General features: G+C 41.4%; 1 protein-coding gene across 1 annotated transcript in view; it reads left to right on the top strand.

Annotated features, from left to right (window-relative positions):
* The window catches only part of LOC133564461 (alpha-2-macroglobulin-like), a 91,336-nt gene extending 85,267 nt beyond the window's left edge, over nt 1-6,069 (top strand). The window contains exons 31-37 of the mRNA XM_061918793.1: nt 359-571; nt 2,715-2,839; nt 3,640-3,730; nt 3,816-3,884; nt 3,972-4,077; nt 4,199-4,240; nt 5,883-6,069. Coding sequence (XP_061774777.1) covers nt 359-571; nt 2,715-2,839; nt 3,640-3,730; nt 3,816-3,884; nt 3,972-4,077; nt 4,199-4,240; nt 5,883-5,890 — 654 coding nt within the window. The 3' untranslated portion in view covers nt 5,891-6,069. The remainder of the gene's footprint in view (nt 1-358; nt 572-2,714; nt 2,840-3,639; nt 3,731-3,815; nt 3,885-3,971; nt 4,078-4,198; nt 4,241-5,882) is intronic.
* Nucleotides 6,070-18,253: the final 12,184 nt, after the last annotated feature.

Consider the following 18,253-nt stretch of genomic DNA (forward strand, 5'->3'; position numbering starts at 1 on the left):
ATAAGAAAGATAATGGGTTTCTCAATATATAAATATAATTCACTTTATTTCACTTAGAATATATAAAATCTGTTATGCTAGTTATTCTTTATTTATAACTGTATATAATACTTTTTTAAAGTATATGTTGTTTTTCTAAATTGATTAATTAATATTAAATAAAACTAGTTTTGTATAATGCCTGCAAATTCTCTGTGTGTATATTACTTTACATGTCCAGATGTTAGGGATAGCCTACTCTATATTTTACCCCATTTTATGACAAGGGTCAGAAATGTAGGAGCAAACTTATCATGCAATTATGGTATTTAGATTATGTGTGTATTAAAACATGGGCACTGTATGTTTTGTGTTGCAGGACACAGTGGTGGCTCTCCAGGCTCTCTCTCTTTACTCCACTCTGGTGTTCAGTCCAGGGGGTACAAGCAAAGTGACAGTGGCGTCTCCCAGTGGTCAGATGACATTTGATATCAACCAGAATAACAAACTGCTCTACCAGGAGCAGCTGCTGAAGGATGTCACTGGAAAGTACAATGTGGAAGTGACAGGATCTGCGTGTGCTGCCGTGCAGGTCAGTCAGCACTTTAACCTGCATTGTAAATCTATTTGGGAAGCGTATGAACCAACAATTTAAATAGTTCCACACCACTACTACTAAAAACATGTAATAACAATAAAAATAATAATACATTTATTTTGCAAGACACCTTTCAAGACACTTAAAGTCGCTGTACATCACATAGACCAGTGGTTCTCAACCTTTTTTCAGTGATGTACCCCCTCTGAACATTTTTTTTAATTCAAGTATCCCCTAATCAGAGCAAAGCATTTTTGGTTGGAAAAAAAGAGATAAAAGTGCCCTCTTTGGGGATTGTATTAGAGATCCATCTGGATTCATGAACTTAATTCTAAACATTTCTTCACAAAAAAATAAATCTTTAACATCAATATTTATGGAACATGTCCACAAAAAATCTAGCTGTCAACACTGAATATTGCATTGTTGCATTTCTTTTCACAGTTTATGAACTTACATTCATATTTTGTTGAAGTATTATTCAATAAATATATTTAGAAAGGATTTTTGAATTGTTGCTATTTTTAGAATATTTTTGAAAAATCTCACGTACCCCTTGGCATACCTTCAAGTACCCCCAGGGGTACGCATACCCCCATTTGAGAACCACTGACATAGACTATGTTTATATTGCAGGCCAAAGTGGCCCAAATCAGATTTTTTTATCAAACTCCAGTATAAACGTACACAAACCCCATTGTGGCCTTGATGTTACTTGCATGCGTCGTTCGATAAAGTGAAAACGAAGGAAGTTGACCGGATTCTGTAAATGAACAAGGAAGTTTGGTGTCATCAGTGAAAGCTCCGGCCCCCGGAATACACTAAATTATGGCTGGTTTACTATGCTGTATGTTCGGAGTGATGTAGTCCCCTGTGACTAGGGCAGTGGTTCTCAAATGGGGTATTTGAAGGTATGCCAAGGGGTATGTGAGATTTTTCAAAAAATATTCTAAAAATAGCAACAATTCAAAAATCCTTTATAAATATATTTATTGAATAATACTTCAACAAAATATGAATATAAGTTCATAAACTGTGAAAAGAAATGCAACAATGCAATAATCAGTGTTGACAGCTAGATTTGTGGGCATGTTCCATAAATATTTATGTTAAAGATTTCTTTTTTTTGTGAAGAAATGTTTACAATTAAGTTCATGAATCCAGATGGATCTCTATTACAATCCCCAAAGAGGGAACTTTAAGTTGATGATTGCTTCTATGTGTAGAAATCTTTGTTTATAATTGAATCACTTGTTTATTTTTCAACAAGTTTTTAGTTATTTTATTATTATTTTTCCAAATGGTTTAAAAAATGGTTTATTTTTATTTATTTATTTATTTAAAAAAGACCACTACAAATGAGCAATATTTTGCACTGTTATACAATTTAATAAATCAGAAACTGATGACATGGTGCTCTATTTTACTTCTTTATCTTTTTTTTCAACCAAAAATGCTTTGCTCTGATTAGGGGGTACTTGAATTAAAAAAGTTTTCACAGGGGGTACATCACTAAAAAAAGGTTGAGAACCACTGGACTAGGGTGTAGGACTAGCTAAATGGCTAAATCTATTATGCATCTCAACCTGTTCACCATGGCTTGTAGACCGGTTAGGGCTGCTACAAACGGGGCTAGTCAGTTCGCCACAGCTAGCACTAGCAAACGTGTCTGCAGCGTCTAAAGTTACGAAATAACGCTGCTCTAAATACCGGACACGATCCTCTGGTAGGGCCAACCTATCAATGAGAACGGTGCACAACATAATCACGTTGTTTCTCTCACCGATTAGTTACCAATAGGTGTGAAAAGTTGGTTGTGCATTATAGGGCCCTTTTTAAGACGCAACTTGAGTAATATTACCATTAAGCACTTGCTGCAGGTTACTGAGTCTTTATTCATTTAGCACCGAAATGAGACGCAATACTACCTATTTTTTGATGTTTTTACTCCAGATTTCGTTGGCACCAGTGCCATTATTGAACTGAAATTGGATGTCCATCCCTATTGACAATTAGATTCAGTATGCAGACTAGTACTTTATGTTGCAAATAAGTAGATAGATGCCCAAAAGTGTTTTGGACAAAAGTATGTGTGGAGAGTTGTACTAACCTTCTGTATGTACTAACTGTCTTCCAGCTTTCTCTGCTGTACAACATCCCTACACCCACCAGTGTTGCGACTCTTGCCGTCACTGTGCAGACAGAAGCTGACTGCGCTAGCATTTCTACCAGACCCAAACTCAACCTAAAACTACAATCTCTGTAAGAAATCATTAACGTCCTGTCTTAACCATTTAAAACTGTATGAAACAGCAGGCATGCTAAAAGCTAAGCTAACTGCTGAGCTATCTTAAAACAACTGAAGAAAAAAGTGCTTAGTACTTTTTAAGAAGTGCAGGTGTAGTTGGAACTGCGTAGCAGCAGAAAGTAAGCAGATATCAACAGGAAATTAACAAGTGGATTAATACAAGTTTAAAGAGAGGATAGTAATGTCACAGGTATACTACACGTATACATTACATGTAAGGGGATAGAAAATCAATGCATAAATTTGTGGTGTCGATAACAAGGATAGTATCAGTATATATACGATCGATACTAGAGTAATAAGATTGATATTTTTTTTCTGTCAGTATATTGTTTACAAATTTAGGAAATAATACCAAATTATTTTAAAAAGTAGTATTTTTGCTTTATTTTGTTATCTGTTATGCTCAACTAAAGAAAAAGGAACTAGTTTAGATATTGTCTTGATATTGTTGAACTGTCAATAGCAGTCACTGTAAATAAAAAATATATATATTTTATAAAATGTTATCAGTGTTTGTATCGGCCAATCTCACGCATGGATGATGGGCATAAAACCCTGATCGTAACATCCCAAGCTAAAATCAATTCAATGTTAGTCAATGTATGCCAAGCTTTCGCACAAAATGGTAAGTGTGCAGTGGAGAACCCTCAGTAGTTCAAAGGAAATCTACAGGAATCTGTTCTCTTTGCATTATTTATCAGAAGGCGACACCGGTCTGACTTTTTCCTTTTTTAATGTTCTTTTATCATAGATACAGCGGGAAAGAGAGCACCACCAACATGGTGATCCTGGAAATCAATCTGCTATCTGGATTTAAAGCTCAGCCACAGTCTTTGCAGAAAGTGAGTTATGAGTACAGCAGACTATTGACCGAGTTCTTGTTTCATTCGTCGGCATCTCATTGACACCGCCATGATCGCTTTGCAGCTCAAAGGATCGCTGCTGGTTGATCGAGTTGAGGAGAAGGAAGACCAGGTGTTCGTATATCTGGATGAGGTGAGAGGACCATGTGATGATATTTGACCTCCAGGTTGTCTTTTTTACAATGTTGACATTCCATGTTGCGTTTTTCTTGTCAAACAGCTACCAAAGGATATCCCCATTAACCACAGTTTGGAGTTAGTACAAGACATCCCAGTGCAAGGCCTGAAACCAGCTGTGGTCAAGATCTACGACTATTACCAGACAAGTAAATCATTTACACACTTTTCAGTTCTGACTGTGAACACAAAACTCACATGACATCAAATAGGTTTTTTTTTACATTTACATATACTTATTTTAACCACATTTAATACTTTTTTCTTTAGGTGACCAGACTGAAACAGCCTACAAGTTCCCTTGTATGGAAGGTAAAAACCCTTTTTTTGGACCACTGTGTGTATAAAATAGTTACTAGTCTCCAAACAATTAACAGTGGAACCCATTTAAGTTGTTCCTCTTTATGTTGACAACCCCTCTATGTCCACTAAATTGTCCACCATCTTCTTCTTATTACTACAACTGTCTAGAAGGCGCTCATTTTCCAACCTTCTGCAGGCATTCCATCCCGTCCAGGGCCGTATTTAATTATTTACGGGCCCAACGAGGGAATGGCTGATAAAACAATATCACTTTATATCGCGATGGATATATAATCGTTATCAATAAAAAATGCATTTGATAAGTATATGTATATATGTACTTATGTGTATAGGTGTGTATAATAATATATAATTATTAATAATAATTTGGTTCAATAATAATTACCTCAGAAGATACATTGGTTTCTATACTTAAATAAGAATAACAGACCAAATTGAATGTTACACAGACCACGTAACTTTCTGGCCGTAAACCTTCAAAACATTGTTCCTCTATATTTTTTTATGTTTACTTTTTCACACATTGCACTAGAGTGTTACACTTTATTCAGCATTTGTTAACATTCCTAATTTTTAACCTTTATTTCAAGAGGTTATTGTAAATGGCTTCAGTGTTTCCCACAGGTCAGGCATCTATTTGTGGTGGTGTGGTCCGGCGGCGGAGGTGGGGGGTGAGGGGTGGGTGGCTAGGTGAGGCAGCGGCGGCGATGACCAAGAAGAACGCGGAGTTGGAATATAATTACAACACTTTATGTACATATTTATATAATATTCACATATTTTTATAATATGTAACTACAAGCTCCATTCACAGACAGAGTGCCATTGCTTTTATGAGTGGTCGAGCGAGTCAAAAGCCTAAGAAAATTTAAAAAAAAATCTATTTTATTTTAATTTATTTTTTTATTTGTGGTGGCCGTAATTCTTTCGTGGCGGGCCGCCACAAATTAATGAATGTGTGGGAAACCCTGGGCTTATTCTGTTTGATTTTAGAATTTAGTTAACAATAATTCAGTGTTTTCCAAGGTTGTTGACCTTTCCTTTCTGCCTTGACTGCTGAGAAGATTATAATCAGATGAAGTTTACGATTGAAATAAAAATGTTAACATTTTAGGTCTATATTTGGTGTATAACTTGTATAGTGACACAATTTTCAGCCGTATTGCCCGAATCTAGGTCCAAGGCAAACATGGTCATTAAAATTCCGTGCTAAATATGTCATGTCACTTTTAAAAAAAAGTAAACTTGAACATGGTAAACACAAGAAGTGAACTACCAGTAATAGTAAAAGTTAAAACATTTTTTATTATCACCTATTGTCTTTATGTCTCTTACCATAATCACGTTTTATTATCGCCTATTGTCTTTGTCTCTTACCAAAGTCACAGGTAAACGTGCAAGCAATGGTTAGTTTCTGTTTTGGTTTTGGTTATGTAGACGACAACTTATGTCTTCAACCTCTTATGTCGATGTGAAATTTCCAGTTTGAGAAGCGTTGACTTAAACGGGTTCCACTGCGTAGTAAACAAATTCACTTAGAATCTAAATAATTCACGAAATATATGTCAATCATTAGTTATAATTAATGTGCAAATATGATGATTATCTTTTATGATTTTCTTTTTTACAGAAGCATGAAGCCGGTTTGGCGCAAATTCTTTATCACAATAACCTTTCTTTGATACAGTATGTATAACTCCATGTCTCTTTGTAGTTATTAACCCAGTTGATCCTTTGTTTGTGAAGATCTGTTTAAATGTCTACTGTCATGTGTAATACTCATATGGACAATGAAATAAAGGTTTTGGTAAAATTAATATGTTTTCTATGGACTCATTTATTTTGTCGAATTGTACTTTTTAAAGAAAAAATTAAAGCGCAGAGCTGAAAAAATATCAATGTCATTATTCTAGTGTTGATCAATTGTTGATAAGAACCTTGGCATCTACACTTATTTTACCAATCGTTTTAGTCTTTATGGCTGGTTATATTCCTGTTCTCATCCAGCAAGTTGACTTTGGGTTCGACATATTCTATCAGCACCTTCATTAATGCTGGTGAAAAAGATATGTTTTATTATTCTTTTGCTCCTATTGTCAGGTAATGTTAAACCTAACCCTGGTCCAGATCTTGAATGCTAGAATATCCCTTGTGATTTTAAATCTGTCATCTTCTATGGCCTATATCTTGTTTTTTGTTATTTTCGGTTTTGAACTCCATTAGTTCCTGTTTTTTGATGCACTCTTGTTTGTTTTGGTTGCCATGGTGCATGATTTTCACCTGCTGCTGGTGTTCGGACACACGCACCTGTCGTCAATCATGACATGACTATTTAAGCCTGTAGTTGCCAGGTAGTCGGCCTGGCGAAATTGACATTACTCTGAAGACATTATCATGCTTTGTTTATTCATAGTTCATGCAGCTATGCTCATGTCACCGTAAGTGTTTTTTTGTTTCATGTTCATATTTTCTGCCCATGAGTTAGTTTTGTTCCTCCACTGTGAGCGCTTTTTGTTTGTACTTTGTTAGTAATAAATTAAATCATGTTCCTACCTTCTTCCGATGTCCGGTCAAGTCAGTTTGCATCATGGGAAAACATTCCTCGCAGTAAGCTGCATCACGTCCACATTCTGACAAAATCCAGATCTGAGTTTGACATTATTCACCTAAATGTCAGAAGTCTACGTCCCAAACTGAATCTAGTGAGGATCTGGGCTGGATCTACTGAAAGTAAGTCGTTCAGCATCTTGCTCAAATATGTTTGACAATATCAAAAAAGCTCCAAAAATGTCTATACCTGGTTGTTCACACACAAAACATCTAAAAAAAATTAAAATAAGGGTGAAAGTTGGCACAAAAAAGCAACAACCCAATAATTAATCCAATCATTAATGGGTACAGTCGTGATCAAAAATGTACATACACTTGTGAAGGACATAATGTCATGGCTGTCTTGAGTTTCCAATAATTTCTACAACTCTTATTTTTTGTGATAGAGTGATTGGCGCACATACTTGTTTGTCACAAAAAATATTCATGAAGTTTGGTTCTTCTAATCCCAGGAACAACATCCTACCATCAAGCATGGTGGTGGTAGTATTATGCTCTGGGGCTGTTTGGCTGCCAATGGAACTGGTGATTTACAGAGAGCAAATGGGACAATGAAAAAGGAGGATTACCTCCCAATTCTTCAGGACAACCTAAAATCATCGGCCCAGAGGTTGGGTTCTTGGGCGCAGTTGGGTGTTCCAACAGGACAATGACCCCAAACACATCAAAAGTGGTAAAGGAATGACTAAATCAGGCTAAAATTAAGGTTTTAGAATGGCCTTCCCAAAGTCCTGACTTAAACTCCATTGAGAACATGTGGACAATGCTGAAGAAACAAGTCCATGTCAGAAAACCAACAAATTCAACTGAACTTCACCAATTTTGTCAAGAGGAGTGGTCCAAAATTCAAGCAGAAGCTTGTGGATGGCTACCAAAAGTACCTTACTGCAGTGAAACGTGCCAAGGGACATGTAACCAAATATTAACATTGCGCCCTCCGCCCCTCCAAAGGGAATAAGCGGTAGAAAATGGATGAATGTATACTTTTGACCCAGCAGATTTGGTCACATTTTCAGTAGACCCATAATAAATTCATAAAAGAACCACATTTCATGATTGTTTATTGTGACAAACAAGTAAGTATGTGCTCCAATCACTCTATCACAGAAAAATAAGAGTTGTTGAAATTATTGGAAACTCAAGACAGCCATGACATTATGTTCTTTTTACATGTAAACTTTTGACCATAACTGTAGTTCAAGTTTTAAGATAACTATCTATAAAATTATTAAATTTATTGTGAATGATTCCTACTTCGCGGACATGTATTTATCGTGGCCATGTTAGGAACCAATTAACAGCATCAAACTGTGACTATGTGACTACATTAATAAAATATTGATATTTGTAAAAAACATCAGATATTCAGCATGAGATATATTAAATTATACGAGTTACTCAAAACAGATGCCGACTAACATTTTGCACAACACTTTGAACATAATGCATAGATAGATAGTGGGGGTATTTTTTTAATAATTTTTTTTCTTTGTCATGAAAAAGGGAAGTTTTTGGGTTGGTGCACTAATTGTAAGTGTATCTTGTGTTTTTTTATATTGATTTAATAAAAAAAAAATACAAAACTAAATGAAACATTTATAAAAAAATCTTCTGCGGCCCACTTCTGCGGCCTGGTACCAATCGGGCCACGGCCCGGTACCAATAGGGTACCGGGCCGCGGTACCGAAAAATGAGTCAAGAACATGCGTTATGTTCAAAGTGTTGTGCAAAATGTAAGTCAGCATTCGTTTTGAGTAACTCGTATAATTTAATATATCTCAACTTGCACATGCAAAAAATCTGATGTTTTTTCCAAATATAAATATTTTATTAATGTAGGTACAGTCATAGTCACAGTTTGATGCTATTAATTGGTTCCTAACATGACCACGATAAATACATGTCAGCGAAGTAGGAATCATTCACAATAAATTAAATATTTTTATAGCTAGTAAATAAAAAAAAAAAACATGTTTGCAACCTTCTAAATGGGTTTTTCAACAATATGAGAGTCCTCTAGACATGCTAATTTTTTTTTACCCGTTTTTTATTGGGTCTTTGACCAGAATGCATAGATATTCGTTTAAAAGAAATGAACTTTGGACTGACATATGAAAGCAGTGGCGGGCCGTGCGTTTCCCACCTCGGCTTTCAGTGATGTCCGACGTCAAAGATTACATCTCAAAATACCATCATTTTTGTCACCACATGACCATTGCTGGAGAAATACTTTACAGAAACACATTTACGCACTACTGGATATTGAAACACTTCAACAGTGACCAAACGGGTTATTTTCCGGCGCATTTAAAAACCCACATTAGCAATTAAAACATGTCTTATGTGGTACTGTCAAAATTAAAATTGCAAAAAGTATATTAAACGTGGAAAAATAAAGAAATAAAATATTTGAACTCACAATTTGTAGCACCCATTCAACGCCGTGTAAGCCAGCAGTACTTCTCGTGGTCGGTTGATTCGAGTGGAAGTGGCAGGCATTTCCCCATTTCATGGCCGGGACAGCTGAGCTAGCTTCCGGGGTGGACATACATCGTCTCACAAGATGTAGTTTCTCTTTAAATATCCTTTCTTGAAAATGGCTTTGCAAATATATGTTCTCCTTCTTTGTGGGTTAAAAAAGTGAGTATCGGTGATTTCTCTGCGAGCCCGGAATGGCTACGCCGCAACACTTCCTGCTTTAGTAAATTGAAATTGCAACTTGAGATTGGAATGACAAGTGAGTATCCAATCACAGTCTCGTTAACATCAGGCTACCTAGATAAGCTACTTTTGATCTGATTGGCTATTGTAACTGTCTATCAACTGTACGTGTTCTCAAATTCATCCGCTAACGGTCCCAAGTGTGGCTCTGCTGATCTGCATAATACGAATAATTTCAATAATTTTAGATATTTAGGGAAAACAAATTAAAAAATAATTTTATCTTTAATTATGATCCTGATTTTTGGTTATGTTGGACCAGCAGAGAAGGCCTTGCTGGTTCTGACGGCACACCACTGGACAAAATGTGCAGAGGCGTGTGTCGAGTAATTAAGGAGGCGTTTCCACGAATCACGTATCAAAGCTTGCTCCATGTAGGGGAGGATCCAGAAGGGATGGCGTGCAAGGATTTGCTGCCCGTGACTCTTTCAGGATATGGTTCGGATTGGCTGGGAGATTCCACAACACACAAACCACCCGAGCTCCATTGAAAATATGGACTTTTGAGAGATGTGGTCAGCTCAGAATCTGGAGAGAAAATTAAAGTAGTTTTTCAACTTCCAAGAGAACAAGAATGAGTTCATACCAAAAAGTTATATTTTGGTTTAATCTGACCACATGACATTCTCCCAATCCTCTGCTGTACCATCCATGTATCCATTTTGGTATAAACTCAACTCGTCGTGTTTGGAGGAAGAAGAATACTGGGTTGCATCCCAAGAACACCCCACCTACTGTGAAGCATGGGGGTGGAAACATCATGCTTTGGGGCTGTCTTTCTGCTAAGGGGACAGGACGATTGATCCGTGTTAAGGAAAGATGAATGGGGCCATGTATCGTGAGATTTTGAGCCAAAACCTCCTTCCATCAATGAGAGCTTTGAATGTTTGACCAAATACTTATTTTCCACCATAATTTACAAATAAATTCTTTAAAATTCCTACAATGTGAATTCCTGGATTTTTTTTCACATTCTGTCTCTCACAGTTGAAGTGTACCTATGAAGAAAATTACAGACCTCTGTCATCATTTTAAAATGGTAGAATTTGCACAATCGGTGGCTGACTAAATACTTTTTTGCCCCACTGTATGTTTTTATTGTTCCAAATGAAGTATTTGGTAGGTGAGAAATTGTGCTTGTATATAAGAGACCATGCCAGAAGGTCCTGTTATTGGAAGTTTGAAAGAAAAACATGAATCCTATCAGTGTTGTAGTTACACAAAAACAAAAATTTTAGGCCTCCAAGACTAGAAAATACATGGTGAGAAATGAAGTTACAAATTGAGGTAGGGTCTTTCAAATAGTGTCTTATCCAACTAATCTTGAAGGTGTTGTTTAGTGTAGTGAAATCCAAAAAGTTTAGACCACCCTGATTGTAATTGTTCATTATAACAGATTTCTTAATATAATGAATGTTGTTTTTCCAAATAAAGTCAACAAGTATCTTGTCAATAGTCTTACATATTTTTTGGTTAATAGCCAAAGAAATAGCTGCATACGTAAGCCTGGAGATACCTTCTGCTTTGGAGAGTAAGGTTCTGCCTTTTATCTGTAGCCGTTGGTTAAATCTTTTCTTGTTTTTTTCTACAATTGGTGTTCAGTACCGTTCATTTTCAGTTTTTTTCGAACATGCATACGATACAATGTAATGCATCACACAGTTCCAGTCGTTTCATTACAGCACGCCCGAAAAGGAGTAGGAAGAAGCAGAGCTTATTTAATTCTACCCCTTTTCGTACCATAACAATTTTATCCAATTTCCTTATTTGATCTCACAGAACAGTGAACAGAGAAATAATACACCATAGTAAAAATACTAAGTATTATTATTAAATACATAAATATTTGTCTCAATAAAAAAGGGGGGTGTTGCGATCTGCTGCTCAGATCTTCACGTGTTTGTTTTTTTCATTCTCTGTCTGACCCGTTTATTTCCTGTTTTTGTCCATCACTATGGTTACACATCAGTCCACCTGTTAGTCTCGCCCCGCACACCTGCTACTAATTTTCACCCTCCTATTTAAGCTCACCTTTTCTGTTTACTCATTCTCGGATCCTAATTTGCCCACGCGCATCAGTGACGACTCTCATCATTCGTATGTATTTTCTCGCTAGCTCTCACGCCAAGCCACTTTATTGTCTAGCTTTCATGCTAAATGTTTTGTTTACTCTTTTGTGTCCTCGTACCAAGTTCTAGTTTTCCTTGTTTTAGCCTAGCTTTCACGCTAGCGTCTTTTGTTTACTTTTTCTCTTTACACCAGTATTTTTGTTCATAGACTTTTGTTATTAAATACCCTTTATCTTACCTATGCTGTGTTCTGCTTCGACGCATCCACGGGAAAACCACACCGGCATTACAATGCCGAAGAAGAGTCTTCACAGTAGGATCCGAGCATTAAAGAGTTTTTCCGCGTCTGGCAACCACGAGGAGACCTTCGACGAAGGCACATGGAGGGTATTCCGAGCGATGGAGGCTGAGACTCTCCGATGCAATCCAGACGAAAGCATGATGTGGGACCTGGAGGGAAAACTGGTTCCGATCGATGCTTCCGGGAGCGGTGAGTTTCCCTCCCGCAGCGCTCGCGCTCGTCCGCGTCGGCGGAAGCCGCGAAGTATGGCTTCGTCGGGCGACAGAGACTTGCCCACTCCATGTCTCCCTCCTCACGAACACAGCAGCCTACAGTCGGCACACAGGACCCCTACACCATTGTTTGGGGACCCAATAACACACTTTGCTAACAGTTTTACCGACTGGGCAAATTCCCAACTTGTGTCCCGCGCAGATGACGTCATTTCGTCGACGCCCCCCGGTAACGCAAGCCCGTCCTCCGATGATGACGTCATCAACAAGGAATTTTTGGGGGAAGATTCGTTTTCTCAGCCATTTTCAAATGACAATAACATTAATAATAATATACAAAAGTATCAGGATATTTTTTCTTATTATTCTAGTCAACCTCAGTCACCTAGTTTTTCTTCTAACCCACCGTTTAAACCTCATTCTCTGCCCAAGTCCAAGGTTTTTTCTCCCTTTTCAAAGGGACACTCTGGACAATATAGAGGGGAGGGGTCTGCCCGCCTCCAAACCTCCCACCACCCTCCCTTATGGTCAGTCCCTGACCACAGGGAACGGGTCTGGGATTCCCGTCTGGAGGGGGGGGCTATGGCCTATAGCTGTGTTGCGGAGGTAGGGCAGACGCTACCTCTTCTTAAAACTACTAAGCCTCCTAGACCTCCACCACCGGTGTTTACCCCTGTTATACCACTACGGCCTCCTAGACCTCCTCCACCGGTGTTCTCCCCGGTCAAGTCACGCCCTCTTAGACCTCCTCCACCTGTGTTCCGTCTGTGCCCTAGTTCTAGTTTTAGTCACAGTCTCTCTCAGAGTTCGAGTCCCAGCCTTCTTCGTAGCCCATGCTCTAGTCCTACTCGTAGACCGACTTGTAGACTGAGTCGTAGTCCAAGTCCTGGTCCGAGTTTCCGTTCTGATTCTAGTTGTAGTCCTAGTCTTTCTCGTAGTCGTCCTAGTTCCACTCGTAGACTGATCCGTAGTCCGAGTCCTGTTTCGAGTCCGGTCCCGAGTCTTGTTTCTTGCCTTTGTAATATTAGTACTGATTCCCCTCGTGGTCTTAGTCCGAACCCTAGTCCTTACCCAAGTTCTTGTCCGAGCCCCAGTGTTACTGTAAGTCCTAGTCTTTGTCCTAGTCCTTGCCCGAGCACCAGTTTGATTGTTAGTCCCAGTCCTTGCCCAAGCCCTAGTTTGACCGTTTGTCCTAGTTCTTGCCCAAGCCCTGGTATGACTGTAAGTCCTGGTCGTTGCCCAAGCCCTTCTCAAAGCACTAGTGTGATTGTAAGTCCTGGTCCTCTCTCAAGTCCTTGCCCGAGTCCTAGTGTTTGTCTTATCACTCATCATAGTCCTAGTCCTGCTCACAGCCAGTCCCCTAGTTCTCCTCGGCAGACCCCTGTGCCTGCTCCTCGGCTGAAGCCGACTCCTGCTCCTCGGCTGAAGCCGACTCCTGCTCCTCGGCTGAAGCCGACTCCTGCTCCTCGGCTGAAGCCGACTCCTGCTCCTCGGCTGAAGCCGACACCTGCTCCTCGGCTGAAGCCGACACCTGCTCCTCGGCTGAAGCCGACACCTGCTCCTCGGCTGAAGCCGACACCTGCTCCTCGGCTGAAGCCGACACCTGCTCCCAGTCTGGTTCTCACACCAGCACATGACACTAACCTGGTTTTCACGCCAGAATTCGACTCTCGCCTGGTTCACACACCAGCAGCTTTTTCGGGCCTGGTTCTCACACCAGTTTTGAACTCTAGTCTGGTTCTCGCACCAGAAACTGATGTTAGCCTGGTTCTCACACCAGCCTCCGACCCAGAACTGGTTCTCATACCAATTACAGACTTTAACCTGGATCTCACTCCAGCAACAGCTCCAGAGCTGGAGCCGACTCCAGCAACAGCTCCAGAGCTGGAGCCGACTCCAGCAACAGCTCCAGAGCTGGAGCCGACTCCAGCAACAGCTCCAGAGCTGGAGCCGACTCCAGCAACAGCTCCAGAGCTGGAGCCGACTCCAGCAACAGCTCCAGAGCTGGAGCCGACTCCAGCAACAGCTCCAGAGCTGGAGCCGACTCCAGCAACAGCTCCAGAGCTGGAGCCGACTCCAGCAACAGCTCCAGAGCTGGAGCCGACTCCAGCAACAGCTCCAGAGCTGGAGCCGACTCCAGCAACAGCTCCAGAGCTGGAGCCGACTCCAGCAACAGCTCCAGAGCTGGAGCCGACTCCAGCAACAGCTCCAGAGCTGGAGCCGACTCCAGCAACAGCTCCAGAGCTGGAGCCGACTCCAGCGCCGACGACGGGGCTGGAGCCCACACCAGCGCCGACGACGGGGCTGGAGCCCACACCAGCGTCGACGACGGGGCTGGAGCCCACACCAGCGTCGACGACGGGGCTGGAGCCCACACCAGCGTCGACGACGGGGCTGGAGCCCACACCAGCGTCGACGACGGGGCTGGAGCCCACACCAGCGTCGACGACGGGGCTGGAGCCCACACCAGCGTCGACGACGGGGCTGGAGCCCACACCAGCGTCGACGACGGGGCTGGAGCCCACACCAGCGTCGACGACGGGGCTGGAGCCCACACCAGCGTCGACGACGGGGCTGGAGCTCACACCAGTCACGACTCCTGCGGCTCCCAGGCCGCCTCCGACGACTCCTGCGGCTCCCAGGCCGCCTCCGACGACTCCTGCGGCTCCCAGGCCGCCTCCGACGACTCCTGCGGCTCCCAGGCCGCCTCCGACGACTCCTGCGGCTCCCAGGCCGCCTCCGACGACTCCTGCGGCTCCCAGGCCGCCTCCGACGACTCCTGCGGCTCCCAGGCCGCCTCCGACGACTCCTGCGGCTCCCAGGCCGCCTCCGACGACTCCTGCGGCTCCCAGGCCGCCTCCGACGACTCCTGCGGCTCCCAGGCCGCCTCCGACGACTCCTGCGGCTCCCAGGCCGCCTCCGACGACTCCTGCAGCACCCGCATCATCCTCGCCAGCTGCACTCGGGCCTGCTTTGGCTGCAGTCCCCGCACCCTCGTCTGCTGCTTCCAAGCCTGCTGGGATTTCGGTGCTGAGGCGTCGTCCACCACGTCGATCACGGGCGTGGCCTCTGCGAGGTCATCCTCCTCGCCAGACACTCCCTCCTCCATGTCGGCCACGGATGTGGCCGTGCCCGGGTCGTCCGCCTCGCCGGGCACCTCATCCTGCGAGGCGGCCACTAATGTGGCCTTTTCGAGGTCGCCCGCCAAAACTTTTTCGGCAGCAGCGTTCCACCCGCCGCCGCCACATGATGTGTCCTCGGTGGATTCGGGGACATGCGATCTGGCGACCCTCCACCGTGGCCTCCCTCCGCCCTCCCTTCGTTTGTGAACTTTCTGGTTTTGGGGAGGGGGTTCAAGTTTTTGTTTGTTTTTTAAGACATCTGGTATCTGTCTTTTGTTGGGGGGGAATACTGTTGCGATCTGCTGCTCAGATCTTCACGTGTTTGTTTTTTTCATTCTCTGTCTGACCCGTTTATTTCCTGTTTTTGTCCATCACTATGGTTACACATCAGTCCACCTGTTAGTCTCGCCCCGCACACCTGCTACTAATTTTCACCCTCCTATTTAAGCTCACCTTTTCTGTTTACTCATTCTCGGATCCTAATTTGCCCACGCGCATCAGTGACGACTCTCATCATTCGTATGTATTTTCTCGCTAGCTCTCACGCCAAGCCACTTTATTGTCTAGCTTTCATGCTAAATGTTTTGTTTACTCTTTTGTGTCCTCGTACCAAGTTCTAGTTTTCCTTGTTTTAGCCTAGCTTTCACGCTAGCGTCTTTTGTTTACTTTTTCTCTTTACACCAGTATTTTTGTTCATAGACTTTTGTTATTAAATACCCTTTATCTTACCTATGCTGTGTTCTGCTTCGACGCATCCACGGGAAAACCACACCGGCATTACAATGCCGAAGAAGAGTCTTCACAGGGGGGAAACAATAGAAAAAAAGGTTCAAGATATTCATCATGATTTTTGTTCTGTGTACTTTGTGAACACTTGTAGTTTAAACAGTCTCTTAAACTGAATAATTTTCATGCTTTGTTTGATTTCTTCGGTTAATCTGTTCCATAATTTAATTCCACATACTGATATAATAAAAGTTTTAAGTGCTGTACGCGCATACGGATGTTTTCAATTGGATTTTCCTCTAAGGATATATATTCCTTCTCTTTTGTTGAAAATAATTGCTGTACATTTTTGGGTTGCAGGTTATAGTTTGCTTTGTACATCTTTTTAGCTATTTGCAAATGCACCAAATCGTTGAATTTCAATAATTGTAATTTAATAAATACAGGGTTTGTATGTTCTCTCTATCCAACATTATTTATTATTGTAATTGATCTTTTTGGTAACGCAGTTAGTGAAAGTGGAGTAAAGTTCAAGACCGATCTAGAACTCTGATTTTTAGTAATAAGTATTCCTAGGTAATTAATACTCTCCTTAATTGGAATTTTACATATAGACAACATCTCACATCTCTTCACGGCCATTAGTTCACACCTACCGTATTTCCTTGAATTGCCGCAGGGCATATAGTATGCGCCTGCCTTGAATTACTGCCGGGTCAAACTCGCTTCCCAAAATAATTAGCGCATGCTTAGTATTACGGCCTGGTCCAACTCGTAACGTCACGAGTGACACTTCCCCTGTCATCATTTTCAAAATAGTGGAGGCTGATTTCAATACCGGTAATTTGAAATCGCATAAAGGGAAGAAGATTAAGAGCTATTCAGTAGGATTTAAAGGCCAATTGAAATGAGATTTTCTTATTTAAACAGGGATAGCAGGTCCATTCTATGTGTCATACTTGATCATTTCGCGATATTGCCATACTTTTGCTGAAAGGATTTAGTAGAGAACATCCACAATAAAGTTTGCAACTGGAGGAAAGCCCTGCCTCTACCGGAAGTCGCAGACGATGACGTCACACATGTGGGGGCTCCTCACATATTCACATTGTTTTTAATGGGAGCCTCCAACAAAAAGTGCTATTCGGACCGAGAAAACGACAATTTCCCCATTAATTTGAGCAAGGAAGAAAGATTCGTGTTTGAGGATATTGATAACGACGGACTAGGAAAAAAAACAAAAAACGTGATTGCAATCGCGTTGCATTGAGACGGATTCAAATGTTTTTAGAGACATTTACTAGGAAAATTCTGGGAAATCCCTTATCTTTCTATTGTGTTGCTAGTGTTTTAGTGAGTTTAACAGTACCTGATAGTCGGAAGTGTACGTCCACGGCCGGGTGTTGACGCGCAGTGTCTCAGGGAAGTCGACGGCAGCTGTACGGGACGCGCAAGCTCAGCTGATATCCGGTAAGAAGCGACTTTTTAACCACATCTTTCTCACCGAAACCTGCTGGTTGACAAGTGGTCGGGATCCATGTCCGCTGTGATCCATTGTAAAGTTTCAACTCCGTGAATTTCAAACAAGGAATCACCGTGTGTTTGTTTGGCTAAAGGCTAAAGCTTCCCAACTCCATTGTTGTACTTCGACTTCTCCAATATTAATTGAACAAATTGCAAAAGATTCAGCAACACAGATCTCCAAAATACCGTGTAATTATGCCGTTAAAGCAGACGACTTTTAGCTGTGTGTGTGCAGCGCTCATATTCATAACAGCCTGTGACGTAACGCGTACATGTCATCATTACGCGACGTTTTCAAGAAAAAAGTCCCGGGAAATTAAAAATCGCAATTTAGTAAAATAAAAAGGCCGTATTGGCATGTGTTGCAATGTTAATATTTCATCATTGATATATAAACTATCAGACTGCGTGGTGGGTAGTAGTGGGTTTCAGTAGGCATTTAAGGTCCAAGCTTACATCACTCTCACATTTTTACTGCATACCTTTGGTAGGTGCCGGAGTAAAAAGAGGTTTTAAAATAATTAGCACATGCTTACTTTTACCGCATGCCTTTGGTAAGCAGGTGTGAGAATGCGTTTTAAATTAATTAGTGCCCCGGCCGGCAATTCAAGGAAATACGGTAGTCTCATTTAAAAAGGCCCGCCATAGTTTGCCCAGCCCTGCTCTAATGGCAAATGTATTATTATAGCTACAGCATGAGGTAGTTGAGAATAACG

Source organism: Nerophis ophidion, linkage group LG13 (assembly GCF_033978795.1).
Source record: "Nerophis ophidion isolate RoL-2023_Sa linkage group LG13, RoL_Noph_v1.0, whole genome shotgun sequence".
NCBI lineage: Eukaryota > Metazoa > Chordata > Actinopteri > Syngnathiformes > Syngnathidae > Nerophis > Nerophis ophidion.